General features: G+C 40.4%; 2 protein-coding genes across 6 annotated transcripts in view; one reads left to right on the top strand and one right to left on the bottom strand.

Moving 5' to 3' along the window:
* Window positions 1-14,892, top strand: part of ZNF891 (zinc finger protein 891) — a 35,533-nt gene extending 20,641 nt beyond the window's left edge. For both annotated transcript variants that reach the window (XM_059875862.1, XM_059875861.1), the window contains one exon: window positions 352-14,892. The gene's annotated coding sequence lies outside the window, so the exon portion shown is untranslated. The remainder of the gene's footprint in view (window positions 1-351) is intronic.
* ZNF140 (zinc finger protein 140) lies at window positions 14,031-26,084 on the bottom strand. 4 transcript variants are annotated; one of them, XM_024977634.2, is made up of 5 exons: window positions 25,584-26,084; window positions 23,926-24,052; window positions 23,576-23,674; window positions 17,234-17,364; window positions 14,031-15,985 (listed from the first exon to the last, which is right to left on the bottom strand). In XM_024977634.2, exons 4-5 carry the CDS (start codon window positions 17,307-17,309, stop codon window positions 14,817-14,819), a joined length of 1,245 nt encoding a protein of 414 aa, XP_024833402.1. In that variant the 5' UTR covers window positions 17,310-17,364; window positions 23,576-23,674; window positions 23,926-24,052; window positions 25,584-26,084; the 3' UTR covers window positions 14,031-14,816. The 4 variants fall into 4 exon arrangements, with proteins under 4 accessions (XP_024833402.1, XP_005217761.1, XP_059732277.1 ...); XM_005217704.5 differs by lacking the exon at window positions 17,234-17,364 and having other exon boundaries at window positions 25,584-25,636; window positions 25,961-26,084; XM_059876294.1 differs by lacking the exon at window positions 17,234-17,364.
* Between the last annotated feature and the right edge of the window lie 1,054 nt (window positions 26,085-27,138).

Here is a 27,138-nt window from a genome sequence, read left to right as displayed (position 1 = left end):
TTTCCTTCCCCCTTCCCTGTCAGTACTCACTGGGAGAGGTGGGTATAGTTTAGGAGGTTCTCTGGGGCTGAATCCTGTGGGTGTTGACTAGAAGCTCCTTTGCTGGGATTGGAGCTTGCCAAGATGGCAGCTCTATGATCTCTGGGGGAGCTGGTGGGAGGGCAGCTGCGGGAGCCCCAGCAGGCCCTGGATTGGGCAAGGTGGCCTCCGGTCCAGATGGAGAATTGGACGGCAGTGGGTCATCCATTATGGGGGAAGGTGCAAATCGTCCCTGTCTGGATCCTGCAAAATTTCTTTTTTGTCATCAATTTTTGTACCATTAATATTTTCCCTTTCCCTTTCTGAATGTAGAGCCTTGCCCAAGGAGGAGGATCTCGAGTCAACCATAGCTACGAGTCAATATATGGATATTGATCCGAGTGTCCTGGCTCTCCTGTGACTACTGTATAGACTGCTTCCACTATTTTGAAGTACATGGTGCCCTCTGGTGGCCATTCCTACCCCATAGTGGGCCATTCGACCTCAGAGTATGCGGAGGTGGTTAGGCACCATCTTTACCCCATAGTGAAAGTGAAGTCGCTCAGTCGTGTCTGACTCTTAGCGACCCCACGGACTGCAGCCCTCCAGGCTCCTCCATCCATGGGATTTTCCAGGCAAGAGTACTGCAGTGGGTTGCCGTTTCCTTCTCCAATGCATGAAAGTTAAAAGTGAAAGTGAAGTCGCTCAGTCACGTCCGACTCTTAGCGATCCCATGGACTGCAGCCTACCAGGCTCCTGCATCCATGGGATTTTCCAGGCAAGAGTACTGGAGTGGGGTGCCATTGCCTTCTCCATCCTACTAGCGCTACACATCTAAAACAGGAAGTGGTGTTTTGCTGCTGCTGCTGCTGCTGCTAAGTCACTTCAGTCGTGTCCGACTCTGTGCGACCCCATAGACGGCAGCCCACCAGGCTCCCCTGTCCCTGGGATTCTCCAGGTAAGAACACTGGAGTGGGTTGCCGTTTCCTTCACCCCAGAGTCTCCTCCAAATCCCTTCTTAAAATTTTAATCATGCACTCCAATACAGTTGCTTTAGATTCACTTCCCCCCATCTTGCTTACCTTCTTGGACCTTCTTCTTCCTTTTCTTTTTGTTCTGTGTACAAAGTTCTCAGTACCCTATGTACTTCTGCTGTTTCCACTCAATGAAACATTTAAATTGCCATTGGGGTGAGAAGAGCCTTACCTGCCGGATCCCAGAGGGAGAAGGGGGATCAGCGTGTCTTCACCTGCTGGTTGGATGGCCCAACCAGAACACCACATGTTCTAAGTCTGTTCTACCTTGGTGGGCTTGATCAGGTGCAGATGAAAACACAGATGGGTTAAATATCCCATGTTCCAGGCCATCTCCGGAAAAGCCAATTCATACTCACTTATGTATCCCCCTCCTTCTAGCCTGACAATTCTGAGGGGATCAAGAATTTCACAACAGATGGGACACCTTCTCGAGGAGGGCAGAATATGAGCACACAAAGACCAAGTTTCTTTCCCCAAAATCTCTCTCACAATTGCCTGGTAATAATTCACCCCAAGACGACGTGGACACCACCTTCTTTGTGACATTCACCCAAGTTTTTCCTTCAAAAGCCCTCTCACAATCGCCTGGTAATAATTTACCTCAAGACAATGCGGACAGCACCTCCTTTATAACAGTCACAGTCAGTGTCTTCCCCATTCCCTCCCAGGGGTTTGATCAGGCCCCCTCTTCCACCCTGCTGGGTGGGAACCTCCTTACCCAAGTGCTCAACTCCCCTGCTGCTGTTCACTACCCACTAATATGAAAGATCCAGGCCTCGGGAAATGGACTCTTTCCAGAAGGGAGAGGTGCCTTCCCCCCTCTAGAAGATCTGAGTCGCAAAGTCTCAGAGTAGCCCCAAATAGGACTTGTCTCCTCATAGTGAGGAGCTTCCCAGCCAATGCATGAAATGTTATAGCCAAACGCTCCAGGAAGCAAACTCAGTCAGAAGGACAGTGTGGATCAGTCAGTTCAGTTCAGTTCAGTCGCTCAGTCGTGTCCGACTCTTTGCGACCCCATGAATCACAGCATGCCAGGCCTCCCTGTCCATCACCAACTCCCTGAGTTCACTCAGACTCACGTCCATCGAGTAGGTGATGCCATCCAGCCATCTCATCCTCTGTCATCCCCTTCTCCTCCTGCCCCCAATCCCTCCCAGCATCAGAGTCTTTTCCAATGAGTCAACTCTTTGCATGAGGTGGCCAAAGCACTGGAGTTTCAGCTTTGGCATCATTCCTTCCAAAGAAATCCTAGGGCTGATCTCCTTCAGAATGGACTGGTTGGATCTCCTTGCAGTCCAAGGGACTCTCAAGAGTCAGACACGACTGAAGCGACTTAGCAGCAGCAGCAGCAGCAGCAGCAAGAGCTGTCTTAAGAGTGTCTGAGCTGTACAATACAGCTTGTTTGGTTTCTTAAGAACTACTCTCTGGCCCAGTGCAGCAGATAACTGCTAATTGCTATGTTTCCTCCTTCTCTTTTACTAACAGTACCCCAGTTTTGCTTAGAGAACATGTGTCCAGCTACAAAATTCCTTATCCCAGGCAGGTTGCATGGCCAAGATGAGTCATTCCCCCTGTTCTTGGCCAGCAGAAAGAATATAGAAATGAGACTATAGATTTCATGCCAAGATAATCTACCAAGAGTGAAATGAATGAAAGACTGGTCAGAGGCTTTAGAGAAGAAGACTATGTATGTGAAAGTGACCCCCCGCCCTTCCTCTCCCCCTGACACCTCACCGTGCTCCAGTTACTAATAGGCCTCCTCTGGAGAAGACAGTAAAACAAATAGGAAAGTCTAAGTGAATGATGAGAGTCCAGTTGAATAGAAGGTAACAACAAAGAAGAGAGAAAGTTGTAACTAGCTGGTATGAGTCTCAAATAGTTTTTTCGTTTTGGGCGTTTTTGTTTTTGTTTTTTTTACAAGAGGTAGCAATTGATTAGAACAGCCTATAGATACGGAGTGCATGGGAATAAATAGCCCTTTCGTGTGAATGTTGTTGAGTAAGTTTTTTCCAAGCTTCCCTGGTGGCTCAGTGGTAAAGAACCTGCCTGCCAATGCCAATGCAGGAGATGTAAGAGATGTGGGTTTGATCCCTGGGTCAGGAATATACCCCGGAAGAGGGTATGGCAACCCACTTCATTATTCTTGCCTGGAGAATATCCCATGGACAGAGGAGCCTGGTGGGCCACAATCCATGGGTCTCAAAGAGTCAGACACCACTGAAGCAACTTAGCCTGCACACAGAGTTTTTGTCATGGGGTAGCCAAGTTTGTTAATACAAAGAAATGAAGGGAATTTGTAGGGAAGTTATTGAGGAATAAAGGAGTTTCTTTATCACTCAGGGAGATCTCAGAGGGCACCATGGAAAGTTTCCAGAAGGGTATGAATTTGGAGTTTATGACTGTGGCATGAGGAATACAGAAGATTGTCATGATGGCTATACAGACAGAAAATATCAGAGCTGAGGGTAGGCTGATACTGGGCTGTGACCAGTGAAAACAAAATTTAGAGGGGCCTAGATTAAATCCCAGCAGGTTCTAAGATGAGGGATATTCTAATAGGATTCACACGTAGCTTGGAAATGTCAGGTCCATTTATTTCTCTCCTTCGGTTCTTGTCTCATCATAACAAAGATTTGGAATGTCGGACTAATTATAGCTCAGGCAGGATTTCTCGGCTCCTATCTCATCATAGCAAGGATTTGAGACAACAGACTGGTTACAGCTCAAGCAGACAGATCTTTTATTTAACAGACAGAGGATAGTACACTCCCTAGATGTGAGAACAGGCCAGCCCCGAAGGATTGGCCACAAGCCCTCTTGACTTCCCTTTTTATTCTCCACATCTCATCTTGATTCTGCCCTGTACAAAATAGGGTTTATATCCGCCACCAGTCAGGAAAGGGAATGCAAATGGGCATACACTCAAGGCCAACTGACAGTTGCAAGTTACATAACAACAGACTCTATTGTGCATATCTTTCCCTTAACTCAGTCTGCTATAATCAGATGTATGAATATTTAGGATATTTATGAATCCTTAATCGGAGAAGGCAATGGCACCCCACTCCAGTACTCTTGCCTGGAAAAATCCCATGGATGGAGGAGCCTTGTAGGGTGCAGTCCATGGGGTCACGAAGAGTTGGAAACCACTGAGCAACTTCACTTTCACTTTTCACTTTCATGCATTGGAGAAGGAAATGGCAACCCACTCCAGTGTTCTTGCCTGGAGAATCCCAGGGACGGGGGAGCCTGGTGGGCTGCCGTCTATGGGGTCGCACAGAATCGGATACGACTGAAGCTACGTAGCAGCAGCAGGAGCAGCAGCTGCTGCCTAAGGTTACTTGAGGACACAGCTGCCATGTGCAGGAGTTGGAGAAGCCCCTGTGGTTAGTTTGCATCCGCCATGTGCCTCTGCCACATGTCACTGCGGTTTATTTCTGTAGCATATCTGTGAGTTCTCCTTGCCATGCCTGGGGTGGGGTTTAGAAATCAGCTTGCATCCTTTTTGGCTAGGCCATCGCTTGTTGCTTGCTCATGCTTAACTTCCTACGTAACCTTTCTAGGTGCTCCTGGAAAGGAGCACCTGCATCCATGCTATGGCTCCAAATATTCCTTTTGTTCATTAGGTGTTTGCAGCCCTCCAGGGTATAGCAGTAGCAGGCAGCAGTTAGAAAAGGATCCCAAAATGCATGTGGTCCTTGCATGAGGAGATCATCTTAAATGATGTTCAGCAAAGGAGTTGTGGTCTGCTTAAATGGGGGTTGGAATTTATGTACTAGTTTTGGCTTACCAATAACTTGATACACCAGAAGCTGTGGACTCAGGCCCAGTCTCACCCAGCATATTTCACCTTGGTTTTTCCTTTTTATAAAGATTGAGTCATAGCTTTCATTCTGTATCTTTTTAAAAAGCATATCTTTCTATGTCAGTGCATGCTGTTTCATTCTTTCATTGATTTCATCCAAATAGCTTAGTATTTGACTATGTGGATATATTATAATGTACATTTAATCCATTTTCTCTTCCAGATATTTTGTAATAACAACCAATACTGCATGAATAAGATTGTTAGTATATTTTGCTTTCCTTTCATCTGTGCTCCACACTGCTCCCAGGGTGATTAGTGTAAGGCACTAATATGATTGTATTACTTTTCACTTTTAAATCCTCCACTGTCTTTTCCCTCCTTTTAAATGTTTTACAAGACCTTTTATGCTCAAACTTTTACCTGTCTTTTCAGGCCACATCCCTTGCTACTCCATCTCTTCATTCTCTCTGGACCTTAACCTGGCCTGTTCATCCTTTAGGTATTGTATCCTGTATCTGCTCTAACATACTTTTCAAACTTTCACAGTATTTCCTATTTAATTATGTATCTTACCATCTAAACTTTAAGCTTTGGTAAGATGGGAACTCTAACTTGTTAATTGTTTTATTCCTAGTACTTGGCCCATAATAGGTACTCATTTAAATATTTGTATTTCCACCCCCCCCACCCCCCGCCCCAAATTATGTGTCTTTTGTTTACTTAGTGTTTCAGTGGAGGATGAATTTAAAATAAGAATTGGGTTTTAAGTGATTGTATAAGGCAAAAATTGCGTGGAATCAAAATGTCTTTTCTCTTTAAGCATGAGAGTCACAGTCAGGATAGCAAGATATTCCAACAATTGACAGGCATGCAGAAACTAAGACTGTTAAGAGAACTGCAGTTTAATTATTCATGTTCCCTCCCCCTGCCTCCTACATCCTCAAATTCGTATACTTTGGTCACTGTTCATAGAAAAGGAGTGAAATGACCCAAATACTTGTGACGGTGCTGTGTTCTTTAGGCTACTGATGGAAGCAAAAATTCATAAAACCTTTCTGGGAGACACGTAAGCAGTATATGTGCAGAGTGAGAATATTCCTAGCCTTTAACCTAGCAATTTTTTCTTAGCTTTTATAGAAGAATCCTTCATTCAAACATGTATAAGTGCTGGAGACCAGCTCCAGCAGCCAGGGAATCAACCTGAAGAGATGGGCGGTGTCACCGAGTAACGATGCAGCCTCTCATTTTTCTTGGACTGAATATTTATTTAAGCTTAAGATTCTCTTTTATACTTTTACAAAAGCATTAGGTCAGAGGTTTGGCATTTTCAGTTCCCCCTGACCCAGATTTGTTGTCTCCATAAATCATTGTTGCCCCTCAAAAGGAGTTCCCGCCTCAGCGATTCTCTTATCTACTTCTTCTCATGTGTCCTTGTGAATACATAGTAACTTATGCTAATGTCTGGGCTGCATACCACATTCCTCAGTTTATTTCTTATCTTTCTAAATCCTGTTTGCCCCTAGTATCCTGAGCTCACTTTCTCTAAAAGGCTTCTAACCACTAATATCTCCAAAATTCCTAATCTCTAGAAGCTATAGTAAAATATGCTAAAATCACAACATTCCTTAAATCTTTAGCTTCTATTTTAATTATTCCTACTTTGGCCACCTCATGCGAAGAACTGACTCATTAGAAAAGACTCTGATGCTGGGAGGGACTGGGGGCAAGAGGAGAAGGGGACGACAGAGGATGAGATGGCTGGATGGCATCACCTACTCGATGGACGTGAGTCTGAGTGAACTCCAGGAGTTGGTGATGGACAGGGAGGCCTGGCGTGCTGCGATTCATGGGGTCACAAAGAGTCGGACACGACCGAGCGACTGATCTGATCTGAAGCCGTAAATTCAGCAAACTCCTTTGCCATAAACATTTCCCTCACATATAGGTTTCAGATAGCAATCCCTCCCATGGCCTCAAGCTGCTGCCTACGTGCTCATCCTGGAACACTCTTCTGTAAAGGTCCTTGAACAAATGTCAATGATTAACCCTATGAATTATTCTCTGAGCACAGCTGCAGAAGGCTTTGTGCCTTCTCATGTTCCTCTCAAGACCAATAAGCACCTTAATATTCTTGTCAGTCAACTCAGCCAAGGAGAGGAAAAAACAAGTCAGAATCACAAGGCCTAACTCCTTCATCCCAGGTCCGTGCCTGTGGAACAAGGAGAGGGAGTTGGGGCTGTGCCTCCATTTTGTCAGTAATGCCTAATGTGGCTCCCGACATATAAGTAACAACAGTCACCTGAGTTTCATACTGTAGTGAAAAACTAAAATTCTTAAATTCCCTCTAACAGCTAATTGTTTTTTTAAAATTATGTATTTCCATAAAATGGAATATAATATGCTCATTAGAATGTTCTGTGTTTATTGACAGCTGGGAATATATTGTATTTTGATTTTTAAATTGTTGCTGTTGTTCAGTTGCTAAGTCATGTCCAATTCTTTGCAACCCTATGGACTGCAGGATGCCAGGTTCCTCTGTCCTCTGCTCTCTCCCAGAGTTTCCTCAAATTTATTACCATTGTGTGAGTGCAGCTATCTACCATCTCATCCTCTGCTGCCCCCTTCTTCTTTTGCTTTCAGTCTTTCCCAGTATCAGGGGGCCAAAGTATTGGAGCTTCAGCTTCAGCATCAGTCCTTCTAATGAATATTCAGGGTTGATTTCTTTTAGGATTGATTGGTTTGTTCTCCTTGCAGTCCAAGGGACTCCCAAGAGTCTTCTCCAGCACCATAAAGCAGCAATTCTTTGGTGCTCAGCCTTCTTTATGGTACAACTCTTACATCCGTACATGGCTACTGGAAAAACTGTAGCTTTGACTATACAGCAAAGTGAAGTCTCTGCTCTTTAACACACTGTCAAGGTTTGCCATAGCTTTCCTTTCAAGGAGCATTCAAGCATCTTTTAATTTCATGGCTGCAGTCACCATTCTCAATGATTTTGGAGCTGAAGAAAATAAAATGTCACTGTTTGCACTTTTTCCCATTCTGTTTGCCATAAAGTGATGGGACTGGATGCCATGATCTTAGTTTTTTTAATGTTGAGTTTCAAGCCAGCTTTTTCATTCTCCTCTTTCACCCTCATTAATAGGGTGAAAAGTTTTCACTGTCTGTCATGAGAGTGGTATCTTCTGTGTATCTGAGATTGTTGCTATTTCTAATGGTAATCTTGATTCCAGCTTGTGAGTCATCCAGCCTGGCATTTCACATTTAAGTTGAGTATAACCATGTTTTTGTTAAAATATATATTGTAAATATGTATGTATATATGTGCATTGAACTATCCTAGAAGAATATATTCCAAAATATTATCAGTGGTTATTTCTGAGTCATAAATTTTTTTGTTTTACTTCTTTGTTGTTAAAGTTTCTAGGTTATGTAGTAAATGGAGCTAAGTTGTGTATTTTTTTTAAAATAGTAAACAATTCCAACATAAACTACTTAGATAATTTTCAAAAGCATGATTTTAATATCTTCAAAGTTATAAATATATTTTCTCAGGCTATTGTTGAATATATAAATTCTAGCCATTTAAAAATATCAGATAATTTTTTAAAAACATATTTTAAGCCAGCTTTTCTGTCTACAGTTTTTTAAAGGCATGTTTTGAAAATGTTGCTAAAGGGCCTGGGCTCTTTTTAGACTTCATCTAAACTGACCTCTAGGCAAAATTCATAATATAAGGGAAACAAATGAGATGTAATAATAAGGAAACATATGTTAGATAAGGCAGTCAGGAAAGGCTTCCATGAGATGGTGACATTCAAGCTGAAACCTGAAGGAAAAGAAAGGAGTCATCCATGGGGAATTGGAGAGGTGGAGGGACAGAATAGCTTTGTAAGTAGAATAACAAGAACAAAAGTCCTCGTTTGTTTCTTTAAATAAATCATAGGTCAGTGGAACATGGACAGGCAAGGGGGTAAAGAGAAGAATATATGAGACTGGGTTGGAATGTAGGCCACATACCAGCTCCAGCATGAGTGTATATTTTATTTGAAGAGCTATCAGAAGTTCTTTAGAAATCTTTCCTCAGAGGTTGAAATTATTGCTTTTTTAAAAATTACACTGGCTATTGTAAAAATCCTGGGAAACTAGGAGTCTACTGTAGCAGTTCTTGTGTGAAATTTGAATTACAGAAAATTGTCATTTACTTAGCATAAAGAGTTCTGTTAAGACAGTAATTAACATATTTAACATCAGTAGGAAATTCACAGACTAATAAATGTAATGACATAAACTGCCCTATAATTTAAGAAAGGCATAGCAAACAGGTAAAGTTACATTTTTCACCAGTCAGCAAAATTTCACATTGAATCTGAAATTTCTATTTTCTGATCAATTTCCATTTTTATATATAATGTTTTCCTCTGTGATATTGAGAGTATTGGTGATACAGAATGTAATACTTTAAAAATTAATTTTTAAAAAGTTTTAAAAGTATAACAAATTTGTTTACTACCTTTCCTCTCTCCTACCCTTTAAAGGTAGACTTTTTGAAAGTGTTACTGAAGACTTGCTCTCTTTCTCCCAAGTCATTAACACCCAGTCTCCAAGGTCTGCTGCCTTTTTGCTTTGAAATTTCTTTGAAGGACTGAACAAGTTTCCTGTCCTGAGACGTACTGTATAATGTTCAATAGAAAATTATTTGAAGTCATTTCTCAGTAACAAAACTTGATCCAGCCTTAACTCTGTGTGGGTATCTTAAGTCCCGTGAAGCATTGGTTGCTGCTTTCTAAGACAATATGGAATTCTGGTAGTAACTTCTTGTTTTAAAGTTGAAGCTTAATAATTTTGGGGGAGACTTATAAAAACTCTTTTTTTTTTTACTGAAACATAATAGAGAAATGTGTATAGCTTAGTGAATTTTCTCAAATAGAATATACTAATTAATTGGCCCCTAGATCAAGAGAGAGCCAAACAAGTACTTTTACCACTTTCCCAATGCTGGCTCCATCCATCCATCCCCTCTTACCATGTATTAATTATCATGCTTCTCTAGTTTCATGTATATTTTAAACTACCACAAACTACTGTGTCAAATTCATTTATATTTCTTGCATATTCATCTTTTAAAGCAACCATTTAAAATATTATCCATTGTTAGCTCACTGGCCTTGATTTGGCCCATAGGCCTTAGTTTCCCAATACTTCTGTATTGCGAGTTTCCATCTAGGATCAGTTCATACTGCCTGAAGAGCTCATTGTATTATTTCTTTTAGTCATAGCTGTGCTACACAAATTCCCTCTGTTTTTGTTTATCTGAAACATCCTTATTTCAACGTTGAAGGATTTTTTAGTTGGTATAGAAATCTAGATTGGTATCAGTATCAGTTCAGTAACTCAGTTGTGTCTAACTCTTTGTGACCCCATGGACTGCAGCATGCCAGGCTTCCCTGTCCATCACCAACTCCTGGAGCTTACTCAAACTCATGTCCATAGAGTCAGTGATGCCATCCTCTGTCATCCCCTTCTCCTCCTGCCCTTATTCTTTCCCAGCAACAGGGTCTTTTCCAGTAAGTCAGTTCTTCACATCAGGTGGCCAAAGTATTGGAGCTTCACCTTCAGCATCAGTTCTTCCAATGAATATTCAGAACTGACTTCCCTTAGGATTGACTGGTTGAATCTCCTTGCAGTCCAACAGCCTCTCAAGAGTCTTCTCCAACACCACAGTTCAAAAGCATCAATTCTTCAGTGCTCAGCTTTCTTCACAGTCCAATTCTCACATCCATACATAACCACTGGAAAAACCATAGCCTTGACTAGATGGACCTTTGTTGGCAAAGTAATGTCTCTGCTTTTTAATATGCTGTCTAGGTTGGTCATAGCTTTTCTTCCAAGGAGCACGCATCTTTTAATTTCATGGCTGCAGGCACCATCTGCAGTGATTTTGGAGCCCCCCGCCCCCCCCACCAAATAAAGTCTCTCACTGTTTCCCCATCTATTTGCCATGAAGCAATGGGACCGGATGCCATGGTCTTAGTTTTATGAATGTTGAGTTTTAAGCCTACTTTTTCACTCTCCTCATTCACTTTCATCAAGAGGCTCTTTAGTTCTTCTTTGCTTTCTGCCATAAGGGTGGTATCATCTGTGTATTTGAGGTTATTGGTATTTCTCCCGGCAATTTTGATTCCAGCTTGTGCTTCATCCAACCTGGCATTTCACATGAGGTACTTTGCATATAAGTTAAATAATCAAGGTGACAATATACAGCCTTGACATACTCCTTTCTGTTGTTCTATGCACATTTCTAACTGTTGCTTCTTGACCTGCATACAGATTTCTCAGGAGGCAGGTCAGGTGGTCTGGTATTCCCATCTCTTGAATTTTCCACAGTTTGTTGTGATCCACACAGTCAAAGGCTTTGGCATAATCAATAAAGCAGATGTTTTTCTGGAACTCTTTTGCTTTTTCTATGATCCAACTAATGTTGGCAATTTGATCTCTGGTTTTTTTCCTTGTCAGCACTTTAAAGGCATTGTTTCATTATCATCTGACTTCCATCATTTCATTTGAGCAGGAAGTTTTCAGTCTTATTGTTGCTCCTTTGAAGGTAATCTCTCCTATCCCATACCAGTTTTAGATAACCAGGTTTTACTTTTTATTACAATGTGCCTGCTTGGAATTTGCTCAGCTTTTTGAATCTGTAGATTATCTTGCATCATTTCTAAGATTCTTGAGTGAATTCCTCAACTATTTCTTCTGTCATTCTCTCTTCTTAAAAGACTGTAACTACACGTTAGAACTTTTGAGTTTGTCCTAAATGTCTGTGCCTTACACTCATCTTTTTTCCCTTCTCTCTCCTCTGTCTCTGTTTTAGTATGGATAATTGGATAATCATGACAACAGAGTCATAAAAATATTGCAACTCTTTCAGAGCTACAATGGTTTCCTTCTGGTGTTTCACATCTTTTGAGTATGCAAACCTAAAATACTTGTATATCTGAAATACAAACTCCTTATACTACATAGATTAAAATGTTCATATTGGATGTTTACCCTTTCACATGTATTGAGATGGTCACACTATATGTCACTATTGTTTCTTTGTCAAACAAATTGGAACTGAAATAATATACGAGTAATTTAAAGTACATCATATACTTTATTTCTGCCATTTTCTTTTCTATCTTGTATTTGGCTGGCCATTGTTACTGAATTTCATCTTGAAAAACAAGAAGCTTTTCTTTTAGTCTTCTGCTACCTCTGCAATAGCTTATTTAAAAAAACTGTTATGTTAACCATGGAAAGATGTAATACAGATTTCTGTACTAAAATTGAGTGAAAGCAAAATTGCCAGCACTGCACTGCTATGACAAAGAAAGCATACTGTATAAATGAAAATATCCAAACTTTCACTCTTTTCAGTGTTTTGACGTATCTTTTATTGTATAATTTAGGAATTAACTATATTTTAATGTATTTGATGCATTATCTGTACTTTAATTAAATGAAAAACAACAACATAGTTCTTATTTTCTGAAGTATTTTACCACAAACGAACAAGAGGAACTTTGGGTGAATTATGTAGTTCAGAATGATGCTGCATGAAGTAAATTTTAGGGGAAAGTTCTTATTTTTTATAAAATTATTCAAGCAACATATCTGGTGAACTGACTTTGTGGTGGCCTGCAAAGACACTCTGTTCCTGAGTGCCCCTCACTCACCTGAGCATAGGCCTGTTCCCATTTTTTCCATCATTCTTCATTCTCCCTTGCTCCAATAAGGAGACCACATTTGGTTTAGAAATAGAAAGTCCTGCTTATAAGGAGAAAACAGATAATTCAAAATATTATGTTTTTCCTAGATCCTAGGGAAGAGAAGCAGTAGAAGAACCAAAGCAGAATGCATGCCACTTCCAACTTGTACCAATTTAAAACATTACTTCAAGAACATGGACTACAAATTCAGCCAGGCAACTTGGAGCTTACGTCCTGATATTTCCTATGGAGAAGGCAGATTCCTAAATTCAGATTCTGAATTTGGAGGAATAGTACCCACCTTAGACCAGATTCCTATAGTCCTCCATCATTACATTCCCATACAAAAATTTGGGGCAGAGTTTAATCAGCCTCATTCCTCCTGGGAGAAGTTTATGGTCATACCTCTGAATGTAACAAATATATTTGAGATGATAAATATATTCTTGTTCATCAAAGATTGCCACAGGATGCAAGGGAAATTAATCATAGTGGCCACCACTATAGGAAAATGGGGTTTATAGAGTGGAGCTGTTCTAATAGTTTGAGGCTTTGAATGGTTCTAGAAAAGTAAATATTAGCTGCTATGTGTTTTGTTGTTACATTGAGTGGAAAAGAAATATGTTAGCTTTCACCTTGTGAAAGAACATGAAAAAATATGCATTAATGAAGCACTTACTGCTGCTAGGTCGCTTCAGTCGTGTCCGACTCTGTGCGACCCCATAGACAGCAGCCTACCAGGCTCCCCCGTCCCTGGGATTCTCCAGGCAAGAACACTGGAGTGGGTTGCCATTTCCTTCTCCAATGCATGAAAGTGAAAAATGAAAGTGAAGTTGTTCAGTCGTGTCAGACTCTTCGCGACCCCATGGACTGCAGCCTACCAGGCTCCTCTGTCCATGGGATTTTCCAGGCAAGAGTATTGGAGTGGGGTGCCATCGCCTTCTCCGAATGAAGCACTTATCCAAGTGCTAAATCATGTATTTCGTGTACTAAATGCAAGAGAAGTTCTTTAAAAGGAGCAGTCAGATGCCTCAAAGATAAGACAATCTTTAAAATGGGAGAATAAAGAATGGGCAGGTATATGTGGAGATGAAAACATAATTGATTTGACAAATATGTGATTACAAAAGAAATGTTCTTGAGCAAAAGAGGAAAACAACCTTGGCATTTTCCTGTGATGTACCTTATTTACAGTTATTTCAGACTGATTAAGACAACTAGTCAGATTCAAGTGTAAACATGAATTATCATAACCTTAGGTCCAAACTGTGACTCAAAGTTAAAACCATAAAATATCTAAAAATGCTTCTGTATCTTTATGTTTACAAAAGCACGCTACTCTTGATATCAATATTATGATAGTTGCAGTTTAAGAATCACACTTGCTGTGAAGAAACAAACTCAGCCAGTACCACATTTAATTTACTATAAATCAAGATTTATTCATAGCTTTTATGAATTTGCTTTTTAAAAAAGCCAAAACATTCCCATTAAAAAAAAAAAAAAAAAACCAGAAAACTCCCACATCAATTTTGTCCAGTATAACTTCTTAGAACTCTAAGATTTTGCCACACTCATTACAATGGTGGTTTTTCCCCAGTATAATTCAGTAGGTTTGAAATACTGAAGAAAGTCACCCTGTGTTAAGTTCATTTATAGGGTTGCTTTTCCCCCCTTAGGAAGAGTATTTTAAAATTTCTCATTGTGTTTGACTTTTCTTCATTATGAATTTTCTAATCTCCAGGAAAAAGTACAGGCTTCCCTGGTGACTCAGCAGTAAAGAATCTGCCTGCAATGCAGGAGATGCAGGGTTGATCCCTGGGTCAGGAAGATCCCCTGGAGAAGGAAATGGCAAAGCATTCCAGTGGTCTTGCCTGGGAAATCTCACGGACAGAGGAGCCTGGCAGGCTACAGTCCACGGGGTCGAGCTGGACACGACTTAGTGACTAAACCACCACCACCACCACCATCACCAGATGAAGAATCTTCTCAATACTGATTGATTTCATCTTCTATTGTTACAAAAGAGAATGAGCAGCTATTAATGGCTTTCCCAAATATTCCTGGGGGTTTTCTCCAGAATACTGACTACAGCATAGACCACATTTTAATCACAACATATTCACATAAGGCTTCTTTTCAAGAGTTCACTGAAGTCAAAGTAAGGCATTAACTACTTTTTTTTTTTTAACCTATACATTCTTAGGTTTTTTCTATTGTGTGAATTCCCTGGTGTTCAGTAAGGAATGAGTGGTAATTAAATGAATTTTCATATTCATAGGGGTTCTCTAGAGTGTGTGTTCTCTCATGTTTAGCAAGGTTTGAGCTCCAGCTGAAGGATTTATTGCATACCTTACATACATAGGGCTTCTCCCCAGTATGAGTTATCTGATGTAGAATGAGGGAAAAGCTCCTACTAAAGGTTTTGTCACATTCAGTACATGCGTAGGGTTTTTCTCCAGTATGAATTTTCATATGTTGTGCAAGGGATGCATGCCATGTGAAAACTTTACCACATTCATCACATTCATATAGCTTTTCTCCAGCATGAATTCTCTGATGTTTGATAAGGAAGGAGTGGCAACGGAAGGCTTTACTGCATTCATTACATTCATAGGGGGTTTTGGAGGTATGGACACTCTGATGTCGGGTAAGATGTGAAGAACGGCGAAATGCCTTTCCACACTCAATGCATTCATAAGGTTTCTCTCCAGTGTGTGTAATCTGGTGACGAATGAGTTCAGAGCCACTGCTAAAGGCCTTCCCACATTTCCTGCATACATACTGTTTCTTTCCTATGTGAATTCTCTGATGTCGAGTGAGGTTTGAGGCACGACTAAAGGCCTTTCCACATTCAGTACACTCATAGGGTTTCTCCCCAGTATGTGTTCTCTGGTGTTCAATGAGGAAAGAAAGGTAACTGAATGTTTTATTACAGTCTTTACACTCATGGGGTTTCTTTCCTGTATGTATCATCTGATGTTTTACGAGGTTTGAGATCTGGCTAAAGGTTTTCCCACATTCCTTACATACATATGGTTTCTCTCCAGTATGAGTTCTCTGATGTAACACAAGGGAAAAGCGCCGACTGAAAGTTTTTCCACATTCATGGCATCCATAGGGTCTCTCCACAGCACTGACATTCACATGCTGAGACAGGGCTTCTTGATGTGAAGCTGTCACTTGCCTGATGCATCCCTGATTTCCCTGCAGCATCTCAGTATCACCCTCACATTTCCAGCCTTCTTTAAAACTGGAATACTCAGAGCCTTGGCTTAGAAATCTTTCCATTATCAAATACTGGGATGAATCATCTTCAAATATGACATTTTTTGGAGAAAACTCTTTGATCTCACCATTTGACTTTGAAGCTGAAAAAACAAAGCAAATATTTTTTTTATTTTTTGTATTGAGTAACATAAATGTCATTCTTCCATTTTAAAATGAGAATTACATTGAAAAACATATCTTAGCATTGCATGACTTTTATAGTTGTCATGTCTTTGAAATCTGAGCAGTATATCCAGAAATCCAGAAATTCAGAAGACATTAAATAAGAGAGAGGTAGGTGAATTAGGAGACTAAAAATAAGTAATTGAAGGTGAGGGAAAAACAAAACTATTAGGAAGATAAATAATTATAAAGGATAGGTGGTTAATCATCCTCACCTCTATTTAAACTTTATTTGCTGTCAGAATGACTTGAAAATGACAACTGCATTTGCAACTCTGGAAGTTTAAAATTATTTCCAACTTGGTATACAGATTCAACAAAATTCGAATCAAAATCCCAGCAAGTTATTTCACAGATCTCAACAAACTGACTTTAAAGTTTATACAAAAAAGAAAATGACCTAGAATACTTAACATAACACTGAACAAGAGTCAAAGGACTGACTCTTGACTTCAAGACTTCTGTAATGCTATAGTAATCAGTATAGAGCAGCACTGGTGCAAGACTAGACAAGGAGATAAACGGAACAGAGCAGAGAGTGCAGAACAGATCTGCATGATTAAAGTCAACTGATATTTGACAAAGGAGCAAGGACAACATAAGAAGCAAATACAGCCTTCTCAAAAAATGGTACTGGAACAACTAGACATCCATATGCATAAAAATGAACCTAGACACAGATTACATTGTTAACAAAAATTAACTCAAAATGGATCACAGAACTAAATGTAAAATACAAAACTATAAAACTTCTAGAAGATAACAAAGGAGAAAACCTAGATGATGTTAGTTATATTGATGACTTTTTAGATATAACATCAAAGGCACAATCCATGAAAGAAGTAATTGATAAGGTGGACATCACTAAAATTAAAAACCTCTGTTCTGAAATAGCCAATGTCAAGGGAGTAAGAAGACAGGATGAAAAGACTGAGAGAAAATATTTGCAAAAATACATATCTGACAAAAGTTACTACCCAAAATATACAAAGAACTCTTAAAACTCAACAATAAGAAAATGAACAACCCAATTTAAAAATAGGCAAAAGACATGAACAGACACCTCACCAAAGAAGATATATAGGTGGCAAGTAAGAATATAAAAAGATACTCAACATCATATGTCATTAGGAAATTGTAAATTAAAATGATATACCACTACACACCTATCAAAATAGCCAAAATTCGATTCTCTAACAACATATGCTGGAAGGATGTGGAACAACAGGAACTCTTATTCATTGCTGGTGGGAATGAAAAATGGTACAGCCACTTTGAAAAACAGTTTGTCAGTTTCCTATAAAACAGAACATCCTCTTATCATACAATTCAGCAATCACATTCCTTGGTATTTACATAAATAATTAAAACATGTCCACACAAAAACCTACACATGGAAGTTTACAGCAGCTTTATTAATAACTGTCAAAACTTAGAAACAAGATGTCTTTCAGTAAGAGAATGGAAAACCATGATACAGCCAGACTATGGGATATTTCTCAGCACTAAAAAGAAATGAGCTATCAAACCATGAAAAGGTATAAAGGAATAAGCCTTAAATGCATAATATTAAGTGAAAAAAGCCAATCTGAAAAAGCTAAATACTATGAATTCAACTATATGATACTCTGGAAAAGGAAAAACTATGGAAACAGTAAAAAGATCCATGGTTGCCAGGGGTTGGGGGAAGAGAGTGATGAATAGGCAGAGAATAAGAATGTTTAGGGCAGTAAAACTATTCTGTATCATACTAACATATGGATACATGTCATTAAACATTTGTCAAAATGCACAGAATGTACAACACCAAGAAAGAACCTTTAAGGTAAACTATGGACTTAGGGTGATACTGATATGTCAAGGTATGTTCATCAGTTGTGAAAAATGTAATACTGTGGATGTTGTCAGGAAGACCAAGCAAGGGTGGGAATGGGCAAGGGAACTCTGTACTTTCCACTCAGTTTTGCTGTGAACCTAAGCTGCTTTTTAAAAAAATAGTTTATTAATTAATAGAAAAATCATTATATTATTTGCAGGGAAGGTTTAAGATATTATTAAAATGCTAAAGACTGAGAGAGATAAATATACAAAGTCATTAGCATTCCTATAGAAAAGCAATATAACTTCTTAGAAAAGAAACTTTAAAAAGTTGCTTAAGAATAAACTCAACAACAGGGGTACAGAGATTTTACAAAGAAAATTCAAAATCTTGAGAAGCTGTACAGGTAACTCCTAAAAGTGTACTTTAACTCAGCATCAGTATCACGGGGGCTTGTTAAAAATGTAAATTCTTGAGTTCTACTCCACACCTAATCACTCAAAATTTCTGGAGAGGGGCCTGGAAGTATGTTTTAAAACAATCCAGAGGACTAAAATTTGAGAAGCACTGTGATCTCTCTCAAGATCTAGAATATTCAATTGCCTACTGAATTTATATACTTGAGTATCCCAAAGATCCAAAATTTAGTAAGTTACAAATTGATATAATCTTTCTTTTTTCAAACTTGCTCATCCTTTTTTTCTTCCAAGAAATAATACCACCAGCAAAAAAAGTGATGTCAATCACAATTCCTCAGTCATCGTCATGTCATTTATCTAGTCAATCACCAGGTCTTTCTGAGTTCACGTCCTTACTTTGTTGCCATTTGTATACCTTCTTCCATTCCCTGGACACCTCCATGGTTCAGGTGATGATTACATCTAGATTACCTTATGGAAATAACTCATAAATGGCTATCCTGTTTCCTAGGCTTGCTTCCAATAAATCTGTTTCCCAAACTTCAGCCAGAAGGATGTCACTAAAGTGCTCGCCAGCCTAACATCTTTGGATGACTTCCTATTAGCCTAGGGATGAACTCTAAGTTCATTAATACGGCCTGTAAAATACCTGTATGATCTGACCAGTCAGTGCTTTCCAGAACCATCCTTAATTCTCACCATTTTCCTCCTACACTTTATACTTTTGCTCAGTCTAAACTGAACCTCATCCTCTCACTTTATTAGCATGATCTTTATGCATGCTGTAACTCTGAGGTTTTTTTTTTCCCTTCACTTATAAAATATGAATGGCTCCCAGCGTGTACAGATGGAGTAAGTACACTCTGGCTGCTCTCCCACTAAGTACAAGTGAAAACCATGAACAGTGCATAAAGGAGCTAGCTGAGCACTCTAAAAAGGTAAATGGTAGCAAGCTGACTGCAGAAGGAAGTCAGAACACAAAGTAACACAACTGGTGGTGAGTTTCTTGTATTTTTTCCCATCTCCACTCTCTCCAGGCCTAAAGTTAAATGCAATCTGAAAGCAAGAACTGGGCAATAGGTAAAGAGCTCCAAGAGAAGCCTCTATTTCTGTCTTATAAATGGGAAAGGGGTCCATACAGAGAAATCTTGTTTGTTCATTTCCCATTCTCTTCTGCTCAAACTCAAAGCACGCTGCAGCAGGGATGGCCATATAGGCAATTAACACTCCAAGGCAGGGTAACATTTCCTCCCTCAGCAGAAAAACCTATGGTCCTAAGAGTACAGGGGTAATACCCCTCACCCTGTTTTTTCTCTCCGTCCCCTTGTTGCATGGCTATAGAGGCAGACAAAGTTACAGAAGTGCAAAGAGGAACCTAAAGGTCTACCTTTCTATCCAGAAGACCTGAAAGAGGGGGCCCTGCGAGCCAAAAAGGAAAGGGGAGATTGTGAAAAAAGGAGCTCAAGAAAGTGATCGCATAAAGTTGTGTATGAAATTCTGGGCTCATCCTTGAACTGTGCATGCATGGATCTGACCCTAAATAGCACACCTAAAGCTGAACCCACTGTCTAAGTTCCAGAAAGGCCACTAAGAGGTGCTTATGGGGACAAATAAAATAGACCTGCAAAGGCTTTGAAAACCAGACTGTCGTTGGAACCATGTACAGAGAAAACAGGTTAGAACTTATCCATATTGACAGCCTGCTTAAATAAAGTTAATATCTCAACAGGATTTAAATAAGACCAAAAGTCTTAATATTTAAAAAAAAGTTACAACTCAGAGTTACAGGACATAGAGGAATATTTCATCATCCCACAAGGAAAAGATAATCCAGTTATAAACACATTTATGAGTCATTTATATATGGATAGTGCATTAAAACAAAATTAGGGAAAACTGTTATTCTGATGTGAAAATATTCCAATTGTATAGAAAATATCCCTATACTTTATACATGATAATGAAGTACTATATAGTGAAGTGTCAAGATGTCTGTAAATGACATTATTCAGCAAAAAAAGGAATGAGGTGAGGCAAATACAATCAAATGTTATCCAGTATTAAATCCATAACTGACTGTATTGATTTATGCAAAGATAGAAAAATAGAAAAAAAATAGGGAACCCAGAAACATACACAAAAACTTAACTTTCTGAAGACTGTTTTGGCTATTCGGGGTCTTTTGTGTTTCCATATGAATTGTGAAATTTTTTGTTCTAGTTCTGTGAAAAATGCCATTGGTAATTTGATAGGGATTGCATCAAATCTGCAGATTGCATTTGGTAGTATAGTCATTTTCACAATATTGATTCTTCCTACCCAGGACACAAAAACTTAATTTATGAGTAACCAGTGAAGGAAAGGACAGACATATCAGTAAATGGTACCTTGAGAAATGGAAGACAACAAAGAAGACACCAAAATTGACCACTAAGTCATGTGATACACAAAAATAAATCCAAAGTGAACCATGGATCTAAATGTGAATGGCAAAACGACTAGGCTTTTAAAAAAGAAAATCTAGGAAAACATCATCATGACCTCATGGTAGGGAAATATTTCTTAAACACATCCAAAAAAAAAAAAAACCTCATAAAGGGAAAGACTGATGAATCTGACCACACTAGAATTAAGATTTCTGTTCATTAAAAGAGGTTTTAAGGGGAAAAGTAAGTCACATGTAAGAGAAGATATTTGAAGTGAACAGAATTGCAAAGGATTTGTATCCAAAATTTGTAACTCCTACAAAACAAGAAAGGAATACAATAAATGAGCAAAAACTAAGAGGCACTTCATAAATGAGGGTAAATTTATAAAAATTTTAATTTATAAATTATTTTATAATTTTATACTTATTTTATAAATTTATAAAAATACTCAATAAACATATGAAAAGGTGCTCAACTTCATCAGTAATTGTAGAATGCACATTTAAACTATATTAAGCTCCCACTGCACACACTAAGCTCCCACTGCACACACTCAGCAAAAACTAAGAGGCACTTCATAAATGAGGGTAAATTTATAAAAATTTTAATTTATAAATTATTTTATAACTTTATATTTATTTTATAAATTTATAAAAATACTCAATAAACATATGAAAAGGTGCTCAACTTCATCAGTAATTGTAGAATGCACATTTAAACTATATTAAGCTCCCACTGCACACACTCCTGACAGGTGTGCTATCTCCTGACAGGTGTGAAGATTATGATATCTAATAGTACATGGTTTTGGTAAACATGGGGAGCAAGAGGAACTCACTTATGGTGTCTGTGGAGTGCAAAGTCAGTAAAAACACTTTGGAAAACATTTTGGCATCATCTAATGATGTGAAAGAGGCACATCATCCTCTGGCTCAGCAATCCCAGTTCTAGATATAAACCATAGGAACCCTGTGCCAGGATGTGCCAGGACCCAAGGACAAGAGCAATGTTACTTACAACAGCCCTAAACTGCAAATAACCCAAGAACCTGTCAATAACAGAATGGATAAACTGGGTTGTATCTACTTGTACAATGAAACAAACTCGTAGATCAATATGCAAAATACCTGAATACTATAATAATTTTGAGAGAAGTAAATTAGAACATACATATTATGATTATCTGTATAAAAAGTTCACAAACATACAGATGTAAACAAGTGACTAGAGACACAAACAGTTGAAAAAACTATAAAGAAAACCAAGGAAGTTACTATCATTAAAGAAAATTAATTACCTTTGCAGGGGGTGCAGTGGGGGGTGACTGGGATGAGCACCCAAAGAGCTCTTAGGGACTCAGGACTTCTGTGTTTACTGACCTGAGTGGTAGTTACATGGGTGTCTTATAATAATTTAAGCTGCATGTTTATGTTTTATGCCTTATTTCTGTGAGCTATTTCACCTTTCAAAAAAGTTATGGGGGAACAGTTCCTCAGAACTATCTGAGGTGCTGTCTCCCGGGCTGCAGTGCTCATTTTGCCCCAAATAAAATTTAACTCGCCAAAAAAAGGGGGTACTGGAAGGAGCACACAAAAATTTCAAGAGCTATATTAAAGTAGTGGTATTCGAGGCTTTTTATTCAACTCATTCTTTGATGAGGAAGTTTCTGGGCACTTGTCCCACCTTGTGACTTTCAGCCATACGGGACTCTCTTTCCATGTCCTTATTCCTGAAAGTCTTGCTCTCAAAGTCAGAACTCTGTTTTCAAGGCATCTTCTGTCCTGTCACTAGTCCTTCCATTAGCTTCTTCTCTTTAAATGTAAATGTTCACCTGTTATCTCCAGAGGACCACTCTCTAAAGGCCAGTATATTTCCAACAGAGGTTGGCTTCAGAATCAACTACAGAACCTATGCAAATTGTCATAAATACATACAATTTAGGCTCCAAAGGTCGTCTATGTCAGAATCTTAAATGGCGGAGCATGGCCATATTGATTTTTAAAGAGCTTCACCAGCAATTTTATTTCAACCTAACATGAAGAAGGCTTTCAAAGCCCTTCTCAATCAATCTCATTGCTTCTATTTTTTCCTTCTTAATACAAGATTCCCACTTTTACATTCCTAATTTGAATTCTTTTCTAAGACATATTCCAGTAGTCTGTTGCACCTCTCTACTTGGAAATACCGTCCTCTACTCACACCATGCATATCTCAAACTAATTCACCACATTTTCTCAAAAACTGACCCTTTTTCTGTCTTTTCTATTTCTGTTATTACTATCCCTATTTCAATTACCCAGGTTTTTAACACCAACTGGAAATTCCTTTCTTCTCATTGTTGAACTGCCAACTTGAGGACCTCTAACCAAGTTATTTACAGACCCACTATCTCACTATGCCATGCCTTCTACTCTCTGAGGCATACTACCTAAAAGAAAGTCTTAATGAGATTAAAAAATAAATATTGTTAATATATTAGTGAAGGAATAAACCCATTAATTAACCAAAGCCTAATGAATCACTTAAGAGGGTTAGAACAGCAATATAAAGGAAAAAATATACACCTTTTAACTTAAGACAATAAAAGCACATATGTCAATTTTTGAAAGAAAGAGAAGAGAAATAAAGTGAGAAAAAGGATGAGAAGAGAACTGAAGGCAGACAGGTAGGTAGGTGTGAAGTGATCCCCTTGCATGGGCAAGACCTCACAGTTCCCTCCCGTATCTCTGGTACCTTTCAAGGAAAACTTTCTATCCAACATATAAAAAAAGTACTGCTTTCTCACTGACTGGTTGGGTTGTTATTTTAAAAAACTTCATTACCAGCTTCTCACTCACTCACCTGGAAACAGCTCTCTGCTTACATCTCCATTCCCCAGCCAGGGCTCTTTCCCTTGTTCCAATAAGGAAACCACATCTGGCTTAGACATGTTAAGACCTGCTTGTGGAAAATGAAATACATTCAAAATTAGTCCTTGAATCCTTACCAAAAAAGAGGCCATTATTAGAAATGCCAGATATAAATATGAAAGATGTCAAAACACTAGTTGAAGTTATAATCTTCCTCTTGAAAGAAAAAAAAAACAAAAAAAACTTTCCTTCCTTGGGAATATTCAGTCAGATAATCAAGATTCACAACAGTCATCCTAAAGGTCAAGTTCTGCATGAGAGGAGATGAGAGGAAATACCTACCCAGTGACACCAGGTGGCCATAGTTCTCCAACATTACATGTCTGTACAAATCTCTCTGAGCAGGCTGGAGCCATTCCCACTCCTCCCGGGAGAAGTCTATGGACACATCTCTGAATGTCACTGACTCCTGAAATGACATACATACATCTGTACAACCAGCATCTATGCTCCCAAAGGCCCTGATCAAGGAGTGAAATGAGTCCACTGTGGAGGGTGGACAGTGTACGTAAGTAGTGCAATGACAGTTTTCAGTATTCTGAGTTATTATTAAGAATATAAGTAAGAGCTTAGCTGTTTTGTTTTATTGTGTAGTTGAAGAAAAAAAATATGCTTTGTCCTGAGATAATTTATAATTTTGTGACTGTACATATGAACAACATGTAAACATTCTTAAGATCTCACAACACTTTATGAATAATGAAGACAATCCCTTTATGTTTAATAAGGGATGTATATTTTCCTTAATACCAGCCTACTTTAGCGGGGGCTTCCCTGATGGCTCAGCAGTAAAGAATCCGCCTGCCAATGTGGGAGGCACAGGCCACATGGCTTCGGTCCCTAGGTCGGGAGGATCCCCTGGAGAAGGAAATGACAATCCACTCCACTGATCTTGCCTGGGGAAATCCCATGGACAGAGGAGCCTGGGAGGCTACAGTCATGGGGTTGCATAGAGTTGGATATGCATTAGTGACTAAACCAACAACAACATTTTAAAATGATTTGACAAGAATTTCTTCATAGTCACTACTGGCTGTAGCATACAGCAGCAGCACCTGTTTAAGGGACACACACCCAGGTTTATCCCAGGCATCCCCATTTCTGAGAAATAGCTGTGAAACTTGGAGACAATTTCAGCAAAGTCATGGAACAAGAGAATAAAGACTAAAGTATAAGGTCATTCCAGGGTGGAACCTAAAGCTTTTTCCCTCAGGGTTGGGGTAATAATAAGCCCCTGCTTTGCAGCACTGGAGTGATCCACATAGCCATTAGGCATGAAGGGGATTTTTAAAAGTCCCAAACTAGTAACAGTTCCAGAGGTATGATAGAGTTATATTTTACAGTTAAAAACAAAAATTCAAGTCGCTATAACTTGTTATAGATTATTGGCTAATAAAGGAAGCTGTTTCCTAATATAATATACTGCACTGGGATCTGCAGTACAGAAGGAAACTGGACTCCCAGCAAAAGTTGGAGAGCCTCTGGATTTGGAGACAAGCATGAAAAAAAAGCAGGACAGAGAAATGAAACTGCATCCAGACGGAATAATTTGGACTGGCTGGCCTTCTTGTCCCCCACCTCTGTGGAGCACAACTGCCTGCCAAGCATTTAGCCTCAACTAAAACAATCAATAAAATAATAATAATAAAATAATCAATAAAAACAGGACGAATAAGTGAAAGAACGGCAGCGGGAGAGAGAAGCCTAAAGCACTCCTCATTCCACCCAATTTGTTTGGCAAAAGGAGAACGGGACAGCCAGGTCTACGTTCAGACCCCGCCCACATCGGGACAGCGCCCCCAGCGCCGAGCCCCCAGCGAACCCTCTCACGTCCTCTCAAGCACGAGAGAGGGAGGCAGGGCAGGTACAAGGGTAGGGGTTACAGGAGAAGGAAAGCCTGTGTAAACATCTGCATTTAGAAGAAAGGAAACACAATTTACCTGCGACATGGCTCAGGGTAGGGCCGGCTAAGAACGTAGCGTGGAGGGCAGAGCTGGAGGGGAGAGAAAGAAGCTGAGGCACTGCCCGCGGCGCCGTGCGGGCGAACCGGGCCGGGCTGGGGGCCAGTCGCTCCGCAACCACCGCCCTCGTCACGCAGGATCAGGGGCGTCCACGACAGCTCCCTCCTCGCCGCGGCAGGGGCACCCAGCCTGGGCCGGACCCGAGGCCGCAGCCTTTAACGGGGCCGCAGCTGGGGCATCTCCTCCGCGCTGCCGGCTGGGCAGCCACGACTTCCAGAGCTCGGGATGAGGCCACCGCCCTTGGTCACCTCAGCCCCGGCGGGGGCCAGCTCGGGCAGGGCGGACCCTTCTCCTACCTCGGTCAGTACAGGACAGTTCTTGTCTCTGCAACGGGGACCCCGAGCCAGAGTCCCGCAAACTGCCCCTTCCGGAGCCTCAGCCACCGACCGCGACCAGGCCGCGGCCTCAGACAGCTCTGCTTCCCAGCACCCACCGCGGCCTCCGCGCCTCGCGGGCAGAGAGCCCCCCACACGACAACTCCCAGTAAGCCCCGCGCCCACAAGGTGAACGGGGCCTCAAACAACTACACTTCCCAGGGTCCACTGCGGCTTCAGCCTCAGTCCAAGCCATCCACGCTTGGACTACTGTTCCCAGAGTCGACTGCAGCCCTTGCCTTTGCTTCCAAGACTTACAGTCCAGACGGCGGCAGTGGCAGGACCCTCCTACCCGAGGGACTCTGACTCCCAGACCCTGGAGTCCGGTGTGGCAGCTCAACCACCGCGGTCGGGGCGGCCATCGGCGATCGTCCCCAAGCCGAGCCCAGATTGGCGAGCTGTCCGCGTGAGCAGAGGCGGCAGCCGGGCTTCCACCCTGAAGCTCCAGAGGGAGCCCCCGAGAGCTCTGTTCCTCCCCGTGCTGACAGCTCGGTCCCGAGCACACACAGAGGACTAAGCTCTGACAGAGTTCCGAGCTGAGGGGATGGGAGGTAGGGCGAGAAGCTTTGTATTGAGATGGGAAGGTTAGGAGAGATTAGGCCCACTGAATCAGGGAACCTTATGCTAGGTAGAGCTGAACAGTTTATGAAAAAAGATTAGAGACAAGAAAGAAAAATGATCTGTTAGCAAACTAAACTTGGATTGGCTCAGCCATCCACAGTACAACCAATCCACGGAAACAGGTTTGTGGTGACAGAAAGTGGTGCTTAAAAGACTCTGGGGAGATTTGGGAGAATGGCATTGAAACATGTATAATATCATGTATGAAACGAGTCGCCAGTCCAGGTTCGATGCACGATACTGGATGCTTGGGGCTGGTGCACTGGGACGACCCAGAGGGAGGGTATGGGGAGGGAGGAGGGAGGAGGGTTCAGGATGGGGAGCACGGGTATACCTGTGGCGGATTCATTTTGATGTTTGGCAAAACTAATACAATATTGTAAAGTTAAAAAAAAAAAAAAAGACTCGAACTCCCTGAGGGTTTTCAGTAAGTTTTTAAGGACACGATGAGACAGAGGGTTTGTGGGGTGCATCAGGTT

This window comes from Bos taurus, chromosome 17, assembly GCF_002263795.3.
Source record: "Bos taurus isolate L1 Dominette 01449 registration number 42190680 breed Hereford chromosome 17, ARS-UCD2.0, whole genome shotgun sequence".
Classification (NCBI taxonomy): Eukaryota; Metazoa; Chordata; class Mammalia; order Artiodactyla; family Bovidae; genus Bos; species Bos taurus.
This window is presented reverse-complemented; position numbering and strand designations above follow the sequence as displayed.

Excerpts from the sequence above, each read along its gene's own strand:
- ZNF140 (XM_059876294.1), bottom strand. Across the intron at positions 23,675-23,925 it reads TGGCCACCTGGTGTCACTGG|CAGGTCTTAACATGTCTAAG; the intron begins GTAGGTATTTCC and ends ATTTTCCACAAG. Across the intron at positions 15,986-23,575 it reads AAGCAGAGAGCTGTTTCCAG|CTTCAAAGTCAAATGGTGAG; the intron begins GTGAGTGAGTGA and ends TTGTTTTTTCAG.